Source organism: Nyctibius grandis, chromosome 1, assembly GCF_013368605.1.
Source record: "Nyctibius grandis isolate bNycGra1 chromosome 1, bNycGra1.pri, whole genome shotgun sequence".
NCBI classification, from domain to species: Eukaryota; Metazoa; Chordata; class Aves; order Nyctibiiformes; family Nyctibiidae; genus Nyctibius; species Nyctibius grandis.
This window is the reverse complement of record NC_090658.1, coordinates 54,457,095-54,479,600: the sequence shown is the minus strand read 5'-3', so window position 1 is coordinate 54,479,600 and position 22,506 is coordinate 54,457,095. Positions and strand designations below refer to the sequence as shown.

At 41.2% G+C, this 22,506-nt stretch overlaps 1 protein-coding gene across 1 annotated transcript in view; it reads left to right on the top strand.

The window, feature by feature from the left end:
• Positions 1–22,506, top strand: part of UST (uronyl 2-sulfotransferase) — a 176,138-nt gene that overhangs the window by 71,571 nt on the left and 82,061 nt on the right. Inside the window, exons 3-4 of the mRNA XM_068402706.1 lie at positions 9,305–9,460; positions 17,492–17,571. Of these exons, the coding sequence (XP_068258807.1) occupies positions 9,305–9,460; positions 17,492–17,571 (236 nt within the window). The remainder of the gene's footprint in view (positions 1–9,304; positions 9,461–17,491; positions 17,572–22,506) is intronic.

Genomic DNA, 22,506 nt, shown 5'->3' with positions numbered 1-22,506 from the left:
CCCCTCTGGCCAGGGACTAGTCCCTGCCCTCCAGGAGGCTTTTTATCACCCAGTCAACAGGGGGTGGTGCTACGCCCCCTCCTCTCCTGATTCGTTGCCGGGAACCTCCGGGTCCGGGGTGGGGGGAAAAGCAGCTCAGGGCTGCTGCTCGGGGGGGCCCAGAGTATGAAAACCGCCCGGTTACAGCCCAATGTCGCCCCCGCACTCACCTCAAGTCGCTGCCGCCGCTGCCGCCGCTGTCGGTATTATTTTGAAAGCTTCATGATTTTGAAGACGAGCTGGTAGATCCTGGCAGTTTTCTACTTGGGCTTTACAAAACTATGAAGTATAGTTCAGGAAAAAGGAAATAGTGATGAAGTAGTCTAATAAGGGCCATGAGCTGTAATCAAAAACGAGATTGTGAACTTGCCTATGAGTGATCAACAGTAGAGTCAAAACACCAGGCAAAGAGGACAGGGTGTCTTGACTGGGCTGAAGGGGTCTGTGTGAGAGTGGTGGTATCATGGTAATTCAGGTGAAGGAAGAGTTTCAGCGAGTAATGTAAGGACAGGGCAGTGCAGGTATGAATAGGTAATTCTCAGGACAGCATCGATGACACCCCAGCATCCTGGGGGAGTGTGGAGGCCTTTGCTGCTGGAACCGTTGGGGATTTTGAGTAGATGCAGGGAGAAGCTCCCTCCATTGAAATGGAAAAGAGCCCTGCCTTGGTCAGCAGGAATGAGGTTTGGCTTGCCTGAGCAAGCCAGATTAATCATTTCAGATTGCAGAAGGGCGAAATGGGAGCACTTGATGCTGGGCCTCATCCATTACTGCCTCTGACATGTGGCATCCCCAACACCACACACACAGGATCCACTTGTGACTCAGACATGGACCGTAGTCAGTCGAGGAAGGTATTCTGGGCCTTTAAGTAATTTTAGGTGACACTGGGATTTCTGCTGTATTCTGGCTCTGCTGGAAGAGTTGACCAGCAGCATGTTGTCCTTCCTGTAGGCATTTCTTGGTGTTGCTCCTTCCAGGTGGTGACACATTGTCATGAACTAGGCTTGAATCTGCTACCTGCAGAAGCCGTGATGGAAATTCAGTCCCTGTGAGTTCCTCTGAGCATGTGGAGCGAGAGCACCTTGGAGCCAGCTCATCAGTAACGAGCGTGTGGATTACAGTCCAGCAGAACTGGCCTGTTTTACAAATTAAAATCTAGTTATGGCTATAAACAACCTTTATTTTATACTGTAATTGACTTATAAAGTGCCTGCGCAAAGCGCAGTGGAAAAGACAAGCATGCTGGAGACATTAAAATGAAACTACTGAAGGGGGGCAGGAGGGCAAACTGAGACACAGTATGACAGATCCTTGGCAATGATGAAACCATGAGTTGTTGCACTAGCTGCAGCCCAATAGATAGTCAACCACAATAGGTGCAAAAGGGTTAAACCTTAATGTGAAGAAAGACAAGTGCATACAGAGGAATAAATTATTTAGTCTACCCCTCACCACATTCAAATCCAGTATTACTGGTTCCTAGGGTGAATTTGTGAATATTGCATTGGAAAGATAGAAACTACTGTAAGGTAGTTAGGCTACTTAAGGGAACACCAGTGCCGCGATGTGTTATAAAAAGCTTTAAAACCAGGCTTAGCTACTTAATATCTCTCATTTTGTAACTATCCAATAAAAACATGTGGGTTGGATGTGATAGCATTTACTACTTAAACAGAGAATAACTGTGCCACTGTGTTCTGAGCACATCACAGAGTGTACAAAACCCTGGGCTCAGGAGGAAAACCAGCAGTTTTAAACTTTACAGTTCCAAGATACATATACATATAATGTGAAGCTGCTCTAGAGTTAAAATCTGGCTTGCACAAATTCTGCAGCTTAAGGGTTTTTTGATATTACTTGGAAAACCTTCCAGTGGAAAACTGGGCAATTGAAGTGACACTGAAATTCTTAACATACATGAATTCATGCTAGTTCCCTCAATGAATACCAGCATCAGTGAACCATATCCTTACATCATTTATCTCCTTTATCTTATTATATATGTACATACCAGTAAGATGACTTCCACAATGTGATGAACTTTAGATGAAAATACTGCTTTTCACAAGAAAACTAATGAGGATCTTTCTGTTCTTGTTCTGTTGTAATCTACATACACTCATGTAGGGTAAAGAAGAAAAAGAGTGATGCCTTATGTTCTGCACCCCTCTCTATACCAGTGACAGTCCCATATGCTTTGAATCTTCTAAATGCCATCCTGAGATGTATTAAAAAGGGATGTCTGCAAGATATGAAGGATAACTGTTCAGTTCTCTTTGGCACTAGGGTGACAAGATACAGCACTATATCTAATTTTGGTCCCAGAAGAGGTGAACGAGTTGCAAACTGCAGAGGAGAGCAAGAAGAATGAACAGGAGGTTGAAAAGGATGCAATGTTAAGAAAAGGTGAAAGGAAAAGATTTAGTTAGTCTAGCAGGTGTTGGTTATACCCCCTTCCCAAGCATTATCTTTTTGGTAGGGTGATTCCCTCTCACCTGCTCCATCCCTGAGAGGAGCAGGAGCTGCCATCACTTGCATACAGTGAGTGTTGCTGAGTGATGAGAGCCAGGAGCCCTGCTCACACCTCCAGAAGGTGCCTGACATCAGTGACCACCTGAAGCTGCTGAGTGAACAGACCATCTGCTCTTTACCACTCTGTTTGACTCTTTGTATACATGTGCTGAAGTTGAATGTTGCTTTAACTTCACATACCTGAAATAAACCTGGTTCTGTGCTCTCTTTGGGTGGGAATCTTGTGCAGCAGACTGCAGAAGTAGAGGTTTTGCTCACCTGTGAGCTGCTGTTGTAGGAAGGTAAGTCAGGTGTAAGGTGTAAAAGAAGCAAAATAAAATGTGTTGACAGGATGCAGCCAAAACTTTGAAAACTTGATCTTTGATCTTTTCTTTGTAATTTTCCCACGTTGTTATTTATATTATCATAGTTTCAATGTGCTATATGTCTAGCCATAGTATCTTGTAATAGGACCTGATCTGAGACTTCGCAGGCAGACTTTACTATACTTTGGACTGAGCTCTTTTTAGATTTTTAAGGGTGCAGTACTTCTTCACAGAAAAAATTATTGGAAGTTTTTTGATATTGGCTATACAGATCTGTTTTGGGGGACATATCAGGAACCATTAGATTTGGTGGGCACTTTGTAGTAATGTTTTTCTTTAGTCTTAACTTTGAGAACTGTGTCTACAACTAGTCTGCTTTTGCTGCTTGTGCTCCGTGCTTACGTTTTCAATTTATTTTGGTACTTACAGATGTTAATCATTAGAGAACACATTTTAACTCATTCTTCCAAATACGTCAGCTGTCAAACAGATGAAATGCATTGTTTGGGGCGGGGAAGGGGGGGAGTCATCCTTTTTCAATTGAATTAGTTACTTAATAAAAATGCAACAGAATAATCTTCTGTTTCTTCTTCTGCCTTGTTTTTAGTGCTCCACTTCATCTATATTGCTTTCAAACTTTGAAAAGAAACAAACTTCACCCTTACCGTTCTTGTGGTTTCCAATGTATTTTCAGTGACCGATAGAGAAGATCATACTGTCTGGTCTGCTTTAGAGTTGATTACTTCAAAAAGCTTGTCTCTGCCCCGTGTCACTACGCTCTACAGGCAGATCTTGACATAACTGGATCTGCGTGGTCTAGCTGGAGAAGAAGGAGGCTAACAAGTCACTTATTTTGTTTTTTCTCTTTTTTTCTTTCAGTCTTGTTTTCTTCTGACATGTCTGTGTTAGCAATTCTTTGTTGTAATTGCTTTAAAAGTGAGTAAGAATAAGTTGATATTTGTTTGGAATGAGATTTTGTGCAGCAATTCTGGAAGTTAGGTGGAATATGTTACCTCTTAGTGGCCTTAGAGTTTGTCTTTAAATAGACCACGGCCGGCTTGTGACAAACTTTAATTAAAAAAGAGGCCTCTGTTGGATCTAAGAAGATGTCAAAGCTAGTGACTGAATTATCTGATCTGTCTTCATAAAACCCACAATGTGAGAATGGGTATTCTCCGGAGATGGTGGAAGATGAGCTTAAAATGAAATGCATGGTGGGTAATGAAATTCTGGAATTTGTTGGTATAGCAGGTTGTATAAGAAATCCTTCAGGCAACAGGCAAGGATGTGCCTGCTAATATCCCATATGCAATCTTTGGAGGTGCTGGAGGAGGAGGAGAGATCCTGGAGAGAAATGGACTGCTGACAGTGCTCAGGTTTGCAGGTGCCTAACAAGCATCTTCCAGCACTCACGAGCCAAGTGGGCCATTGCTTTGACTCAGTAAGCCATTTTTTAATTTCTTATAATTCTGTCTCAGTTGGACAGGAAAAAAAATGGAGAGGTTGCACTGGGAAGATGTGATGCTATGTAGAGATGTGTGATGTCAGCAAATGTTTCATTGCTCTCATGACCTTACCAGTTTTGTCTGTGTTGGTTGGCCTCATTCACATGAAAGACACAGAGCACTATCTGAGCACCGTCGAAGCACGGTCTGGCACCCACTTCTGGCCTCTTTCATGAATAAGGACAGGGGTCGGACAGTTGCAGAAGTTGTGGAGATAATAGATTGCTTTCTGGGAACATGTATCTCTGATGTGAGTTATTGTCTGGGCAAATTGTACCTGGACTGTGAAATTGTTGGCAAATTGGCAAAATTATTGGCCCGGTAAAAGTGGAATGATTCAAGCCTTTGGGTGGATCCTTAAATTGTTGACACTGCAAGTAATTAGCTACTCTAATCTTTTAAAAGGTGCAAAACTTTACCTGGAGACAAAGACACCACTGAAGATGGAAGCCTGGGTTTTTGTCAGGCTATCTGAGAAACAGCTCCTGTCCTGAAACTGGCAGACCTACCCTGCAGAGCTGCTTGACAGTTATCATCTGTAATGCAAGTTCATTCTGGTATAAACTTGCTTTTTCTTCTCAATTTCATTCACAGCAGTTCTTCAGTTCTTGACATCTTCTTTAACTGTGGAACAAAAGAAAAAAAACTCTGAACTGAGGAGTAAATTGTTACATAACTTTCCAAACCCTTGGAGAGAGCTGTTGTAATTATACTGTGGGTTTTACTTTTTTATAGCCTTAAGTACTAATTCATATAACTACAAAGTGAATTACATGTTTGAATTGTTTATATTACCTCTGGGCGTTGATGCAATGCTCAATAAAGTCACTCTGTAATTATTTTGAAGTTGTGGATATTGTTACATGAATGTCACGTTGCCAGAGCATCACCTTAGCAGTTAGTCAGTCTGCATGATACATATTCTTATTGTCAAATAAAATGCAATCCAATTAGCATTTTGTAAACCTCCAACTGCTGTTTTCCATCTTGTTTCTGCTAATATAATAGGAGCCGCCTTCTCAAGTGCCTCCTCTGCCACCATCTCTTATATTGTCTGAGTCTTGCTGTTATCTGTATTGTGAGGGGGAAAAGAAAAATTCCTCTCTGAAAAAGTTTTCAGTTTCTTGCCTTTCTAGATCTACCTGATACAAATCCAGGTTTCTGGAAGAAGCATTTCTTTTTCTAAGAAATTACTTCGACACTTTCTAAAATGCAGAAAGCAGATTTGCAGCATCCAAAGGGAATTGGTCACATTAAACAAATACCTGCTTATGTACCAAAAGCCTGTGTGCTGCATGGCTTTGTGTGCTGGGCACACCCTCTGGTACATTTAGGTGTGAAAGTGGAATGGTGACGAAAACAGACAAAACATGAGCAGAGCTTCAGCAGTGCATCCTTAAAGCTAGCCACATTCGGCAGTGCTGCAAGTGAAGATTTGATTACTGTTAATGACTGTTCTTCTAAAGCGAGCTTTGAGCTGTAGCATTTATCTTGAATCTTGTCTGATTTTACCTGAGCGCATTCAGATGTTTACTTAATCAAGGCATTGATATATTGGCCTCCTTTAAGCTAAACAGTTGTCTGAAAATAATAGCCCTTTATTTCAGTTTTCTCTATCTGCAGTGAGTATTTGCTTGTGGTTTCATTTTGGGGGTTGCCATGGTTATTGTCTGTGTGCAGAACAGAATTGTGCTACGTAGGAAGGTGAGTTTCAGAAACAAAGGTGAGAACTGGCCCAACTTCGTAGCAACTGACAGGTTTTTTATCTGGTAAAGTTGTTTGCACTTAGAGACTTTACAAAGGCCTGATTTAATTTTACTTTACTTTTAAAGAATGGTGTTAATAAGATTCACACAAAGCTACTGGCTAATCAAGTCGAGGATTAAATTAGAACTTGAATGCAACCTGGGTGCAGCAAAAATTCTTCTTGAAATGAGTGAAGTACCAATGAAGAAAAAATTTTGCTCGCTATATTGCAAAGTGCAACTGCTATGAAAATCAAAGCAGTTAAAAATCACGAAGCATTTTTAAACGTTTCTATAGTCCTACAAACTCTCTTATCATTTGTCACATTTCCAGGATGCTAGGCAAACACATGCTGCATGTGCTTTTGCTCCTTCACTGGCACTTATCATCATCTACTTCACATTTCTCTTGAAGACTTTCACATACTTGGACACCAAAGTATGCCGAAAGTGTATGTCTGAGCGGAGGAGAAACTCCCATTCCACAAGTCACAGTGGTGGTGTGTGGATAACGCTGCAGGACCTTGGCAAATATTGGTGCTGGTTTCTGTCATGCGAAGAAATGAATCGAAAAGGGGACAATCCAGAATATGGTTCGTGTATGTTCTCGCATAAGAAAATCTTTCATGATGGTGTCCCTGGTGTTGTAATCAGCATAATAAAATGTGTTCACATGTTAACCTTTCAGACATCATTAGCAGTTGTTTTGGAAAAGGTTAGCTACAGCTGTAACATGGAGAGGTTAAATTCATCACCTTTGGAGTTCTCTAATCACTGAAGCTGGGATTTTGCATTTCATGGGAAGCAAGGCTTCTGAAGGAAAGGTTGATAAGGAATAAGGGGGTTAGGTTTTTCATAGAAAACTTTGTATAAACGTTACAAAATAGTAAGACTTGGTGTGTGTTATGTGCGTTTTATATGAGCTTTGGGAGGCCCATGTTCACTTGCTGAATCAGCAGATGTGATATCCTGGAACTTGGAAAACTTAACCAAGGCCATGATCACCAAATACCTACCCCTTCCCCAGGTAATTTGGAGAATGACGGCTTCCATGTTAATTTTACAGTGAAGGATATCCTAAACATTGCAACCAGTTACAACAGTAATGTTCTTTTGGTTATGAAGTGTAACGCTGATAGCAAAGCACCAGTATGTTCCCATTATATACAAGGGAATCCAGATTTTTCCTTTCATTTTTAGTTTATTCTAGTTTGCAGTCCTCTTTGAAAGTACTCTGAAGGATTGCTTGAGGAATCATTTTGCTTCTCTGATGAAGATCTGTTAGCTGTTCAAATACCGTGAGAAGTGCCAGAAGCCCGTATGCCTCATCTGACTGATTTTATGTTAGAAATCCTTCTGCTGGAAGAATGTGGTTGCATCAACAGCAAAAGTAACTATAGGTTGAGACACACCATCACGTTGGCACAGAAGCCATTCCTTGCGCTGAACACGTCGCCTGGAACCAGGGTGCAGGCCCTGTGTCGGGAAACATTTTGTGCCCATAGTCGTAATATGGAAAGTTCATTTTTCTAAGTGAATGCCACATATGCACCACTGTGGATGAAACTGAGAGATCCTGACTATGTTAGCCAGTTTAAAAAGCTTGAAAACAGATGCCTCTTGGCCTGTATTACCAGATGCTGCTGCTATATGCTATACACCAAATACTTGTCTAGTGCAATAGTGTGACTTCAGAATGCCTTTTACTGAAAGAACAGCCCATGGACATTGTCCAGGAACAAAACATGGCGGCATCCAATGTACTTCAAGACAGAGTTCTGGTTTCCCAGGGATGAGGGCATGGTGCATACCTAGCCGGTGGCATGATTTGTTCTCGAAGTCTCTTTGGAAGATTCATGTTTATATTTGAAATTGAAACAGTTGATTAATTTTAGCTCTATACAACCGGTGATTGTTTGGAGTTTGTTTTTTTGGCTTTTTTTTGTTTTGTTTTGTTTTTTTTTTAAGCTGAAGTTTTGCAATTTGAGCATTCTTCTTGTGTTATAGAATCATAGAATGGTTTGAGTTGGAAGGGAACTTAAAGATCATCTAGTTCCAACCCCCCTGCCATAGGCAGGGACACCTTCCACTAGACCAGGTTGCTCAAAGCCCCATCCAACCTGACCTTGAACACTGCCAGGGAGGAGGCATCCACAGGTTCTCTGGGCAACCTGTTCCAGGGTCTCACCATCCTCACAGTAAACTACTATTTAATATCTAATCTAAATCTACCCTATTTCAGTTTAAAACTGTTACCCCTTGTCCTATCACTACATGCCCTGTAAAAAGTCCCTCTCCAGGAGGCCCCCTTCAGGTACTGGAAGGCTGCTAGAAGGTCTCCCTGGAGCCTTCTCTTCTCCAGGCTGAACAAGCCCCACTCTCTCAGCCTGTCTTCATAGGAGAGGTGCTCCAGCCCTATGATCATCTTCGTGGCCCTCCTCTGGACTCATTCCAACAGCTCCATGTCCTTCTCATGTTGGGGGCCCCAGAGCTGGATGCAGTACTCCACGTGGGGTCTCATGAGAGCAGAGCAGAGGGGCAGAATCCCTCAACCTACTGGCCACGCTGCTTTTGATGCAGCCCAGGATGCGGTTGGCCTTCTGGGCTGCAAGTGCACTTTGCTGGCTCATGTTGAGCTTCTTGACAACCATCACCTGCAAGTTCTTCTCAGGGCTGCTCTTGATCCATTCTCCGCCCAGCCTGTATTTGTGCTTGGGATTGCCCCGACCCACATGCAGGACCTTGCACTTGGCCTGTGTCAACTTCACTCTGAGTTGCCAAACTGTAGTGCAAATTCACTTCTCTTCATTCTTTGTATGGGAGGCGGTCAACTAAAGCTGACTGTTTGCATGAGGTTGCAAGCTTAAGCCCATTATCATCTTCACTAGAAGACATCAGCAGTGGCTTTGTGTTTCTGGAGTAGCTACCAGTCTTCACTGTTACATTAAACTGGATCAAGAGGGGGAAATCTCAGCTTGCCACCTCCTGAGCCATGTGATTCTATTCTGAAGAGCTTCTAGCTTGCTGGTGGAAGTGAATGCTTCTGACCTGGGCAGGGTACTAGAAATTCTCCTGTACATATCCGTTGTTTACGGTCAAAACATGCTGTGATTCAGAGGTACACAGAAACAAAAATACCAATATACTGACTCCATTTTTTTCAATCTTTATTTAGGTACTTCCTTTCCCCAGCCAGGTGGTCTACAACAGAGTTGGAAAGTGTGGGAGTCGGACTGTGGTTTTGCTTCTGAGAATTTTATCAGAGAAACATGGATTCAACCTGGTTACATCTGACATCCATAACAAAACAAGACTGACCAAAAATGAACAGGTAAGTTACTCCTGCTCATCTTAGATCCTGTTTTTTTATTATGTTTGTGAAACTGAGAAACAAAGGCATATGCTGGCAGAAATTGTATTGAAAAGGTGTACTGCTATTTTGACCTGAGTCATCAGCCAGAATTCATCATCCTCTAAGTGGCTTCAGTTAATAGGAGAAATGGATGGCAGAGCCAAGAGCAACACAATGTGGAAGCTAACCAGAAAAACTAACTTGCAGTGAGCCAGCTCTTGAATTTAGTCAGCATAGCAGTTAGTCCAGCAGAGAGGCAAGAAGGGTTAGTACAAGTGAAGTTAGGTGATAACAGCTTTTGGGACCTTTGTTAATGAATCTGCAGGGCACAGCCATCTATCATGTAAGCGGGCCAGCTTATTCAGACCTAGCTTGGGTCTCTTTAAGCAGACCAGGAGTAAATAATAGCCAGCAGAAGTTTCTTTTGCTCACTTTCTTAATTCACTTCTAGTAATCACTTGTTTCAAAAAGTTGTTTCCCAGGGCCATGCTAACCCATGTTGCTGTAATCTGACAAGCCCTTGATCCTATCTCAGCCTCTTGCTCATCTGCCTTTTTCATGTTATCTCACAACCCTCACCAAAGCAAGTAAAAATACCACATGAAACCTCTTTACCTGGACACCCCTCTTCATGTTCTCTTGAAGTTGTAGAGGGCATTATTTTTGTAGCTTTCATTCCACAAAAGATCCAGTTATTTGAATTCCCTTGTATTTAGGGTAACCATATGCCCTCTGTGAGTAACACTGCCATCAGTAGGTATTGATGCAAGTAATACAAAAAACCTCAGACTCCAAAGTGTACGGATGTAGTCAGATGCCGTACACACGACTGTTGTACACGTTGCCCACAGTTGCTATTTCGATCTGCTGATCAGGTAAATGCTGCAATAACTGCCTGCGTCACTCCTAGGAATAGCAGCCCGCAGACCACAAAAGGATGTATGCGATGATCAAAATACAGACATGGGCCTGCCAGTGGCATTGTGCTGTGATTGGGGGTGATCTATTTGTAGCCTGTTTATGAGCATAAGTTTGTTATTTTAGATACAGCAGCTCATTCCAAATGGAAATTTGGGAGCAGATATTGCTCATGCAGGTCTCACCTTCCTCCCTTCCAAGGTGGCCATCGGGGTGCCACCAGCAGCCAGCTCACCTAACCCCACACGGCACTCAAGTTCAGCCCGAGGCAGGGACCAACTGGCCAGGGCTGCCACACCAGCCCACAGGCTTCTGTGCACAGCTGGGTGCGACACCACAGTGAAAGGCTGTAGGGGAGGACAGTGTCCCCCCACTGCCCCTGCTTGTGGCCGAGAGAAGGGGCAGAGCCCCGGGCTGCAGCTACTGCAGCATCCCTCTGTGTATCTCACCGGCAGCACCGCAGAGCCTGAGGAGTTTGCAAAATGGTTCCATCAGGTCAAGGTCAAACTATCTTGTGCTACAGAGCCTGCCTGGTTAGTTTTTCTGCTTAACTGTTGGATATGGGGTAGAGGATTTCTGTGGGTGTGACTGCTTTTGTCTTTCAGGTTGCTTAGGTTTTGTTTTGACTATGTCCTTCATTGAGTTTCATTGCTGACTGGGAGACACATCATAAAACCTAAAAACCTTTCAGGTGTTAATAATCACCAGCTTTCACCCTCATCATCTACTTATTTCAGTTCTGTTCTGCCTTTCTCTGGTAGGTGGATTGTCCTTTGTTAAACATGATACAAGATCACATCTCAACAGTCTTCTGTGCTTTAGTCCAGCATCTTAAGATTCCAGAGAGGCCCAGACTTGCTTTTGATGCAACCAATACACTCACAGAGGATAAATATCTGCATTACTTCTTGGACTCCAGAAGCTGTTAGCTTACTAGACAACGAATGTGCTGCAATGCAGATGGTGCTGGACGTATTGCTATAGAGCTGATGATTTACTCTGTAGATTGCCCTACTATAACTTGAGTGTCTTTATTTTAATTTATGGCTTATTTACATAGTTACAATAGACTCATAATTTAATGAGTACTTTTGCTGAAAAGTGCCTTTGATCGCCAGGAAACATGCCTGGAGACAGTAACTATTCTGTTGTTCAGGGTATTTTTAGTTGTCTTCTCATTTTTTATGAGTAGAATATGAAAAAAATGAATTATTTTTCCCACCTTTAATGTGGCGTACACAAAAGGAAGTTAAGAGAATGAATGGTCTCAGGCTCCAGGCATTGGAACGAGAGAAAAGAAAGCTGGGCTGGGCTGTAGGGTCCCAGTGTGAGCATGGGCTGCTCACTCGACATGGTACGTCTCTCTTCCTTCTGTCATTTGTCTGTCCTGCGTTTGGTTAAAGCCCTGATCCAGCCAAGACTTTTCTGTAAATATTTAGCCTCTTCAGTCTGCTGTTGTTAAATAAAGTTAAGCACGTAGGTGTTCTTAATCACTGCACAGACTGCACATAACAGGAATTCATATCCTCATTGCCTTTTCCAGTCTTCTTCCTACTAAAAAAATTTCCTGAGTTATGTGTGCCTACCAGCAATTACAAGTGCAGCCTTTGAACATCTATGGGCATAAGGGAGTGAGTTCTGAAAACAGATGAGTTAATCTTGCCTTACCATGTGCTATAATATTTCCTAGTAAATTAAATACAGAAAATAGTATGTAGTATCCATGTATACAAAGTCAACGTAATTGGTGTGGCTTTAAAATGACACATGAACTGTTGCAAAATGAATTCTTCCCCTTTCCTGACTTCTTCCCCCCCCCCCATTTTTTTGCATTCAGAGAAGAATGAGTATGCTTATAGATGTACAAACGCCAATCATATACGGGAGTAACTGATAGTTATCCTCTTATCGTTTCCTTCTGCTACCCATCCTTATGGCCATGCAGCCAGCCTGATATATAATTCCAGTTTAACACACTAAAAATTCATCACTGATTTTTCTTAAACGCTTTTAAAAACAGAAATTTGGTCATAGCAGCTTGGGGAGCTGAAGAAATTCTTAAAAGCATTCCAAATTTTTGAGAGCTGAAAATGAAGATCTACTCTCATTCCTGTGAGTTGTTTATGGAAATGAATACCGAGATGAAAGTGATATGCCAAATACCTGTAGATACTTGTGCCTCCTGGGCCCTACATGCCTTCAGTAGAGACTGAAAACAGTAGAAGAAGGTAAAGAACTTGCAAGAAAGACAGATACAGAGATTTTCTTTGTCCTGTTTGTATCAATGTTAGTGGAGACCATAGTGTCATCCAGCTGAGCTCACTTGGAAAATCCCAGTTGCCTCACCATTTTCATACATTTTGACCTCGAATTCTCCCAGTGAAATACAGCAGTTTAAAAAAAGTAGTAACATTTTGGCTTTTATCTGGGCGGGATTATTATCTGATTATTTCTTTTTGTTCCCAGTAGAATTTACCTATTGCAAATCTCAAACCAAACAGGGCTGCTCTGAGCAGTCAGCGCAGGGGGCTGGCCGATTCCAGAAGAGGGAAAGAAGGTGTCCTCTCTCGCAAGCCTACGTTGAGTTTTTGTGCAGGAGCAATGCTGTGGCTGGAGCAAAGCCAGCCTCCACGTTTCTCCCCGTGCGGGGAGGGCTCCATCCTGTCTCTCCAAGTCCTTTCACTGTGCCATCTGCTGGATTGTCATTTATGGTGCAGCAACAGCGGAGCACGAATACACAGATGATGCTGAGCCATTATGGTTTGATTCTTCAGTATGGCCAATTGAGATCTTACAGTGGTAGTGTAGGACAGTAGACAAGGAAAAACCTTTTCCCTTAGAGTATTGCCTCTTGGTGTTCTTGCTCAGGTGGGCTTTAAGATTCAAAAATAGCTTGTGATTTTCAGGATTGCTTCTGTTTGCCAATCTGATCTTCTTTAAAGGTCCTGTTTAAAAGTCAGTGCAGAAAACTAATTTTGGAGAGAAATTTAGAATAAAAGCTTAAGTAAGGAGTCACAGTGGTAGAAAGATTTTCTGCTAGGGAGCAATCAGCATTTAGGCTAAAGGCTCTGTTCCTTAACAATTAATATGGGTTTGAGGGGGAGAGGTGGAATGACAGCAAATGTGTGTTGACCACACCACAAAGGTCTTTGCAACTGTTTGCTGTGGGTTTGCATCTCTGCAGCCTCTTGCCGTGCGGTGTGCATGCTCCCCTTTCCTTAGGTACCACAGTGCACCCAGTGCTTTTGGTTTGCTTTTGCCCAGCAGTTGAGCTGATGTGGCTGGGCCATACCGTGGGCTCTGCGGGTGGGTGCCATCACCTGCCTCTCCCCACACACTCTTCGTGTCCTGGCGTTTCCCTCTCCCTGGATCCTTGTTTAGCAGCATTAACGCTCTGGTGCAATTTAGTTAATTTCAAAAGCAAATTGCTCTCTTTTTCTGCACTGCTTCACTGAAACAGCCTAACTCCTGCAGGAGAGCTCAGGGCAGCAGCGAGAAAGAGGAATGGCTCGTTATGAGCCCTTATCCTAGCGAGCATGTGCTCCTTTCAGGCTTCCTCTGGATATTTTCACAGCATCTCCCTCCAAATATGGATGTGTTCTGATTCATCTCTCCCCTAACTGTGTTTGCCAGGGTAGTTTATCTTCTGCTGCTTGTGCCTTTTCATCTCCTTTCAAACTTAGGTTGCTTTAAGACCATCTACTAGATCATCTGTGTGTGTGTGTATGTATCTCTTTCTCCTTCATCACTCATTCTGTCCAAAGGTACTTACTTTCCTTGGCTCGCATCCTCTGCTCACTCTTCCTCTCTGTGGGTGCTCTACACTAGTCATCTTGTAAAAAACAAAACAAAACAACTCAAAAACAAAAACCTACTGGAGACCTTATTCTTCTGGGAGATGTTGGAAGATTTTTCTTGTCTTTTTTTTTTTTTTTTTTTCTTTAACATCATCTTAAAAGGAGGGGTGGATCACTAGATATTCCTGAGCGATATGTTTGGCTTGTTAGGCTGAAATCAGCTCAGCACAGTGGGATCAGAGAGGGAGAGACCCATGGGAAATATGGCCACAATTTGCATGTGGCCATGAGCCGTTACAGTTATTTATTTTTCCCTCCTGACATCTGTGTGTTGTTTCTTTTGAGCCTGACTTACCCTTTTGGCAGAGTTTTTAAAAGAATGTTTTTTGCTTGTTTGTTCATATGCACGTTGTAGCTTTATCCACATCTGCTTACAAGTCCAGCTGATCATTAAGTGTCTAAATATGAAGGTACTTTAAGTCAAAACAGAATTCTGTGTCTGCTTTGCAGTAAGCTATTACCATAGCTCAAGAGATTGAGTTTGGTAGCAAGAGTTTTAAAAAAAGCCAGATGCTGTCCTGCTCTCTGTGCGTCTTTTCAGACTCCCTTTGCTCCTGAGGCAGGAGTGCCTGTGCTGGTCCGGCAGCACGTTGACACGAGCCTGACACTGACATCAGGTGAAGTGCAATGGGAAACATGGTGGGGGTGCAATGTGAATCCGCCTGGCACTAGCAAATTGGTACCAGCCCCAGGGTGAGCTGAGGGGCAAGGGAGGCTTGCATGGTACTTTGTAATGCTCACATATACTCACACACATGTTTATCTGGCGGTATTATATTAAAGTTGCCCGTCTTTTTAAACTCAGTGGGATTACTTTGTATGGGTATACTATCTTTACATCTCCACATTTACACTCTAATGATGGTTTTTCATTTATTCCAAGATGGAATTACAGTGGTGACCATAGTGGCCTGAATAGACTTTTTATCCCATATCAGGAACTTCCTTCTGCCATCTTCCTTCCTTCATTCAGATAGAGTAACACAGGTAAAATGCCAATATAACATAAAGCTTCATACAGTTCTGAGAATTTCACTTCTCCTGTAACTTGTCTAGGTAAAAACAAAAAAAGAAGCCAATTGAGACGTCCGATACCCAGCCTCTAGAGTCTCCTCTTGTTTCATTCTGCAAGGTGAATGAATATAATTTTTTGGCAGAGAGAGTTACCAGTCCTAAAGAAATGTCAGCTTGCTTGGCTTGCTAGGGAAGCCTTTGTCTCTTCAGAGCATTAACAAACAATACTCAATTACTTTGTGCTAATTATTGCAAAGTTTCCTGGACTTTCTAATTGTGGTCTGGGCAAGCTCTGCTCTTCAGATTTATGAATTACTTGCTCGTAGCATTTATATTGTATTGAAGGAGCTGTGTAAACTGTATATGTATATGAGCTGTGTAAACTGTATATGTACTTGATTGTACAACCTGTTTGTACTTGAATCAAACAGTCTGGAGTCCAGATATGACTAGCTAAAGTAGGGGGGCTATTCCCTTCCTGCCTCTTTTTTTTTCCCCCTAAAAAAAAAAACACACAACTTCTCTCTGTTTTCTCTTGTTTCTCTTTTCCTTTCATATTGTCTTTCTTTTGGTGGTCTCCTTTAAGTGCCATTTCCTTGATTTTACAGCCTTTCTCAGACCTAATGTGCCTCGATATACAAGGTCTATACCTAATATGCCTTCATGTACTCGAACTAGTTTGGCCCATCCTGAGAAGACAGACAAACTGAACTGTTTGCTTCAGTGCTCGTCGTACATGTGTGTGTAAAAAGGCAGAGGAAAAGTAGGGAAAAGTGTATTAGTGTGTGCACTTTTTTATTCGGTCCTAGAAGTTAAATGGCTATAGCTCGTGCTGTCTGAAAGAAGGGACGTTATGTTGTAGGAAAAAATGGAGAATGAAAGATGGATGAGAAACAGTAAAAGGTGACACACAGTGTAAAAACTATGGCAAAGTATCAGTATATCAAAACTGGGGAATAGAAAGGAAAAAAAATGACACTTGCTGTCCCTTAAATGTAGTTTAATATTTGTTATGGCATGGACATCTTTTTCTACCATACTCTTCAGGCTTTTAGTGCAGTAGCTCATCGTATGCCAGTTTATCTTGACCACATAATAGGCTGAACCCCATGTTTTTCCTTATTTTGTCTATGTGAGCTATGGCATTCAAGTTTTAAGAAATAGATTTTTTTTTAAATTAATGTCTCCTTAATGATGTTTAAATTTAGTATATGAATTGATATGACTCAAACCAGAATATTTGGTTCACCTTTTCTTATCTCTTTTTTTTTCCAGTTTATGAATTTCTGTTACTTTCTGTATTACTTTCTACTATCCAGTTTGTAAAATCAATAAATCCATCATTTCAAATGCATTTGTGTTCAGTGTCCATAATATAGCCTGTATTTGAGCACAGAACAGAAAATCTGACAATAGATCTTAGGAAATTAATAGTAAGGAAGCAAAATTAACCCGGACGTCTTGACTCTCTGGCATGATGCTCCACTAGACACTTTCAGTTTCATCTAGATCATAGCTAGAGCTCAGCTTACACAGCATAGATATTCGTATCCATGGTGCACAGTCTTCAATATATACTGTTTACATTATTCCGTTTTAATGATCTGAAAATTTAAATATTTTTTTTTAAATTAAAATGGTGTGAATGTGCCTGAACTAGAACTTAGCATCATCTTTCTGAAAGTACCCATGTAATTTGTACTCTTAATTTGCTGTAATAGTAAAAGGAATGGCAAGTGCTGATTTCTATATTTAAACAGGCAAATCAATCAGCGTTTTGGCAATGTTGGCAGTTTTTATTGTTATATGAAAATGCTCATTGGCTCAACTCCCACTTTTTGTTACAGTTTCAGATATTTTACATTTTGGCATTCTGGTGAATAGAGCCAGTGTTTTCAGAGGCCAGCTGCCACTTGCAAAGCTCAGGTGAAGATTTAGTCAGGGTGTAGATTTTTCCTTTAGTTTATGCCTTTCCTTAAACTGATACCCACTTTTGGAAGTACATAAGCTCCATGGTAGCAGCAGCTTAACCTTTCTTGCTTAGACATGAAATAGTAGTCGTGCTATCTTGATGACAGTGTTTGGGAGGGATGGTGGGGAAGGAGTTCCTGAGTAGTTCAGACTTGAAAGTTACATCATCATAGGTTGCTTGAGAGTTATATTTGTCTCAAAATGTGTGTTGACATAACATAGAAAATTTGATTTGTTAATTTTTTTTTAGATGGAATTGATTAAAAACATAAGCACTGCTGAGCAGCCCTATTTATTCACTAGACATGTTCATTTCCTCAACTTCTCAAGGTAAGGCATTTTTTCAGTTAAAAGTCTTTTTCATTGATTTCTATGAATTGTAATACATAGAACATTTTCTCTCCTTTTTTACATACAAACAATACAATGTACTTTTACTTTCCTCTTTTCTGGCACTGGAAGTCACATTCAGAATTTGTGTTGGGTTTTTTTTCTCCTGTGCTCTCTTTGCTACAGAATAGTTATGTACAGTATGTTTGTGAAAAGCCACAGTGCTATTCCATGCCTTTGCCTCCGAGGTGATCTTGGTTTATAACATTTTCAGCCAACATGCGTGAGGTGGTAACTTGAGTCTTTAAACTGTGCACTCGTGTTTTTAAAAGTGGCAGCACACTGTTGTCAATGTTTCATCTCTGTATAGTGAGATGCTAATACAAGACTGAAAACTCCACTGAGTTCATTAATTTTGTACCTGGAATGACTCTTCACCAATCTAACCAATTTAATTTTGTTCTGACGAAATAGTCCCCATTCCACAGGGTACGGATGTATTTATAAACCATGCAAACAGATTATGCTCTGTATCATGGGAGAGCAGTCCCTTCTGGCAGCTACTTAAAAGTACGCACCAAGACTCTGGAGACATTTATAGCACGGAATGTGAAGAAAATTGAATTTGGATGAAACTTCTGAGGAATTTTTGGAAGGATGTAAACAAGTGACGCCAGTTAGCATTTAGCCAGGAGAGAGGTTAAAGCTGACTGCAGATGGTTATTGCCCAGGCTGTAAATTTAATTTGGAAATTATATTCAGGAACCATGCCATTTGTGCCACTAGGTTGGACTCCTCACATTTAGATTAAAAAATTTTCTGTTGAAGTGTGAGTTTTCTGCAGATCTTTGCAAGAGCTTGCCTAACTTCCCAGCGTTTTGTTTACGTGGTAATGTCAGCGCATGTCCTTTGAATGTATGGCTTCAGGCGTGGGTAGACAGTGTAGTAAGAAATTATAAAATTGGAGGGGGAGGGGCTGTTGTTTTGGTTTGGTTTTTTAGAAAATAAAATATTTTGAGCAATTGAAAATTCACTTGACCTATAACTTAAATATGGGCATGATTTCATTACATGAAAACAAGAAGAGTTAAGCAAAATTCTGATCTTCCATGTTCTATATTCTGATTCCATGAGAGTTGCATTTCTAATGTATTGTCTTTACAGACTAAAACTCATTAGAATAGAATTTCACATCTTTGGTAAATGATCTCTTCTCTTTGCCAAAATGCAAGATCAAACAAGTAGCCACACCTGAGGGTCAAAGGGATGTTTCTTGATTGAACTGATTTTTCAAAGATGGTACACAACGTTAGGTACATGAGAAAAAGGTGAACATCGTTACCTCTTGCTCCTCCCAAGATCCCATTTTCTATACATATGGTACATCCTTGCCGCATAGGTAACGTGCCTCTTCTGTAGTGTATCCATGAGATTAAATCACTCTACATTTTTCTTCCAATACAAATTTATGGAAATATATAAAAATTATATGTATAAAAGTATTTGCAGCTTCCTTTTTGGCTGTTCCTTGCAAATCTGAAAAATGCATTTTTCGTTTTATTGAGAGGACACTTGGTTTAACTGGTAGCTGTAGAGTAGTGAAAAGGCTGATGAACCTTTAAATGAGACATCACTGAAATGCATCAACATTGTTTACTTTTGGTTTAGCATTTCCTAGTGTTTTCTGATAAATTAAACATTTTCGAGAGTTTTAATCTTTAGTTTCAAAATTTATTGGCACTGTTACACCTAATAGTGAAGTAGCATGTTGAATATTTTCTCTGTTCCTTAATTCTAGGGTGATTTTTTTTTTTAAACTGAATTTCATTAGGAACTGGAGTGACAAGTATTGATTTTTGCAGAGATTTCAAGAATGGGATTTAAATACACACTAAAATATTACAGTATTGTGAAAATGTGTTAGTTTTGCTTGATTTTTTTGAAACTATTCCTTTATAGACAGTCTCTAGTGGGTAGCTGAACTCAAGTTGTCTATGGAATACAGTTCTTCCCATTTACCCCAGCTTTTCTGCCAGCTCAACATAAAAGCCGTGCAGTACCCCAGAAACTAGAAGAATGAGGGTCGAAGTATCAATGTGGTGTTTTCTGGCTGACAGCTGAAGACCTCAGACAGCAGCTCGCCGTGAGAAGCTGGCGCAGTGGGAAGCGGGAGGGGTGCGCAGGGGGACGGGTAGGAGACAACCAGCTCCTGACTGCAGGCTTGGGGCAGCTTCATATCCATGAAAGCCTCAAAGTTCAGCTTGAAGATTGAAGAACCTACTTTGGCGAAACCCCTTGCTCCTTCTCCAGGAAAGGGGTGAGGCTTTCTACATGCCATTGTAGCAGAGCTGTTACTAGAAATCATGAATTTTTGCAGGGGCAGCTATCCTGGGCATTACTCCAGGGACCAAACTCGCTTCTCTTGTTTGGCATTTTGTACCTTTGAAACCAAGCTTTTGTTTGCAGGAAGGGATAAGGAATGCTTTATTCTCCGTCCCCGTCTGTGTATCGAGCTGGCAGACAGGTAAGAGATATGTTATCTTTGCTACTCTTGGTAAGCTCGAAGGTCACTGTCGGGACAAAAGGAGTCTCTTCCACTTGCCTTGCACTTCTCTGCTTGAGTGGTTTCAAGATCTGTAGGGATTGCGTTAAGCGGTTTAGAGTGTATCACCAAGGTACTAGAGAAGTAGAGAAAATGTAAGCAGTGTCATGCAAAACGGGAGTCTGCTTTGCTTTCGCTTGTTGGTGCTTCTCAGCTTCCCAAACAGTAGTAAGAAAAATAAACTTGATTTTTGTTTAACATTCACTGATGTGAATGGCAGCAATGACACATCACTTGGATTTCCCCCCTTTGCACCCTGCACCTGCTTATAAACCTGTCAGCACTTAAAGGTGTCTGATTATTCAGAAAAGCACCACGACATTTACTTATGATTGTTTCCAACTGAAAAATAGGGACTATATCTTCTTTCCAGAAAAAAAATCTCTGGTGGAAGTGAGCTAAGCTTTCAGTGGTGAATTTGAGCACATTCAAGTGTCTGAGGCACCATTACTTTTTCTGAACAAAGTTCTAAAAACTTGAAAATCTCATCCTGACCTGAATGCTTGCCAGGACCGTTTTCCCCTTGTTTTTGGACAGTGTTTTAAGAGTGCCTGCTGGTTCATCTGAGTAAATGAATCCTTGTTTACTCTCCTACATCTTCATCTTTTAGTTCAGTACTATCTTTTCTCAATCCAAAGTAGTGCAAAGAGGCAAACAAGAAGACAAATCTTAAAAGAATGCATTAAAGCAAATCTTGTGTGAATTTTTACAGACATAAATCTAATTAATTGTAGCTTCAAACAGAAGATAAAAAAATAAGTTTCTTGCTCTTCTTTGATGTGAGTCAGTTTCTACATAGCACTTGTCACAGGAAAACCTTTCATTGCCGGTAGTTTGCAGCTTCTGTTCCCAGTCTTTCCAGGGCAGTTAGGGTCTAGCTTGAGGAGATGACCTAGTGCCTTGGGAGGGTGGCTACTCCATCCAGTCCATTTTGGGACCATTTCTTTTGGGGAAAGTGGTGCTGTTTATTGAATTCTTCTTTTCTTGTGATTCCTGGGTGAGGCTTTTCATTATGGCTGTATGACCATCATCCTCATTTCATCCTAAAAGCTGGACTGACCTCTCCATACCTGGCTTTCTTCTAATAACCCTACTTGGACATGTTCTTACACGCAGAGGTAAATGTTTAGGTACTTTTGGGTTTCATACTGGCTGTTGCTACTAGGGCTAGCCCAGCATGGGATTTTCTTGCTCCTGATTGGAAAAGTCTATATCTCAGAAGTCTTCCATGAAAGCATCCAGGCTGTGTTTGAAGGCATCGTCTTACACCGCCTCCACCACTTCCTTGTGCACTTGGTTCCAGTTGTCTGTCAGCTTTACTGTCAAATTATTGTGGCTAATTTCTAATGTGAATTTCTCTGGCTTTTACTCTTTATTGACGGAAATGCTTTTTTTGTTCCCTGGTGTTTCCTCCCGTGCATCTGTCTGCTGCTTTTCACTCTTCCTTTTGATCACGGGTACTCCCAAACCTCTTGCCAGTGGGTGTTTTCCTCATCCATTTAATAACTCTGTGGCTGTTCTCTGAAACTTCTCCAGTTATTAAGTGTAAGCACCAAAACTGTACTCTGGACCTCTATCAGCTTCACTAATGCTGTATATGATAGAAGAAAAGCCTCTTTGCAGTTGCCATGCTTATACCTTCTAAGGCTACAGTTGCACCAGAGCAATCTGGGCTTTCAGGGTGAGTTGTTTTTCCAGTGTGTTTCCTAGATCCTTTCCTAGTCACTGTTTACCAGGCTGCCATATCCCATTCTGTAGAAATGTCCTTCGTTCCTTGTTCTTAAATGTGTTAACCAAAGGGAAAAAAATGAGTGACATGAAGCATGCAAAATTACTAGCTGCTGTCCTACTGCAGTGGGTGTTGTAAAGTAGAAAATTATTTGAATTTAAAAAAAGAAAAGAAAAAAAGAAAAATAAAATCTCCCTTGATATTTAGGTGTACTCTCAGAATGCTGAGATCTGTTGGCCTATATTAAAAAAAAAAAAAAAAACAACAAGAAAAAACAAGCAGCTTTTTTTTCTCACGGGACCAAGGAGCTCTAGAAATTGTCAGTCATAACCTGTGCTGTGGTCTGCAGTGCATGGGGCAGAGGCACCCACCTTCTCTTGTGCAGAACTCAGGAAATCAGGAGGTTTGCCTCCATGCAGGGATGTGTGCCTGAAAAGAGCAATTGCAGGACCAGGATGACAGCTATCATTTATCTTTGCCATATTCCAATTCCTTTTCAAAGTCAATTCTGCATGTATTTAAAAAATATTGTGGGAGCCATTAAATTAGTAAAAATACTGATAATTTTTTTTGTCTCTTTGTGAATTGAAGTTTATATACTAAT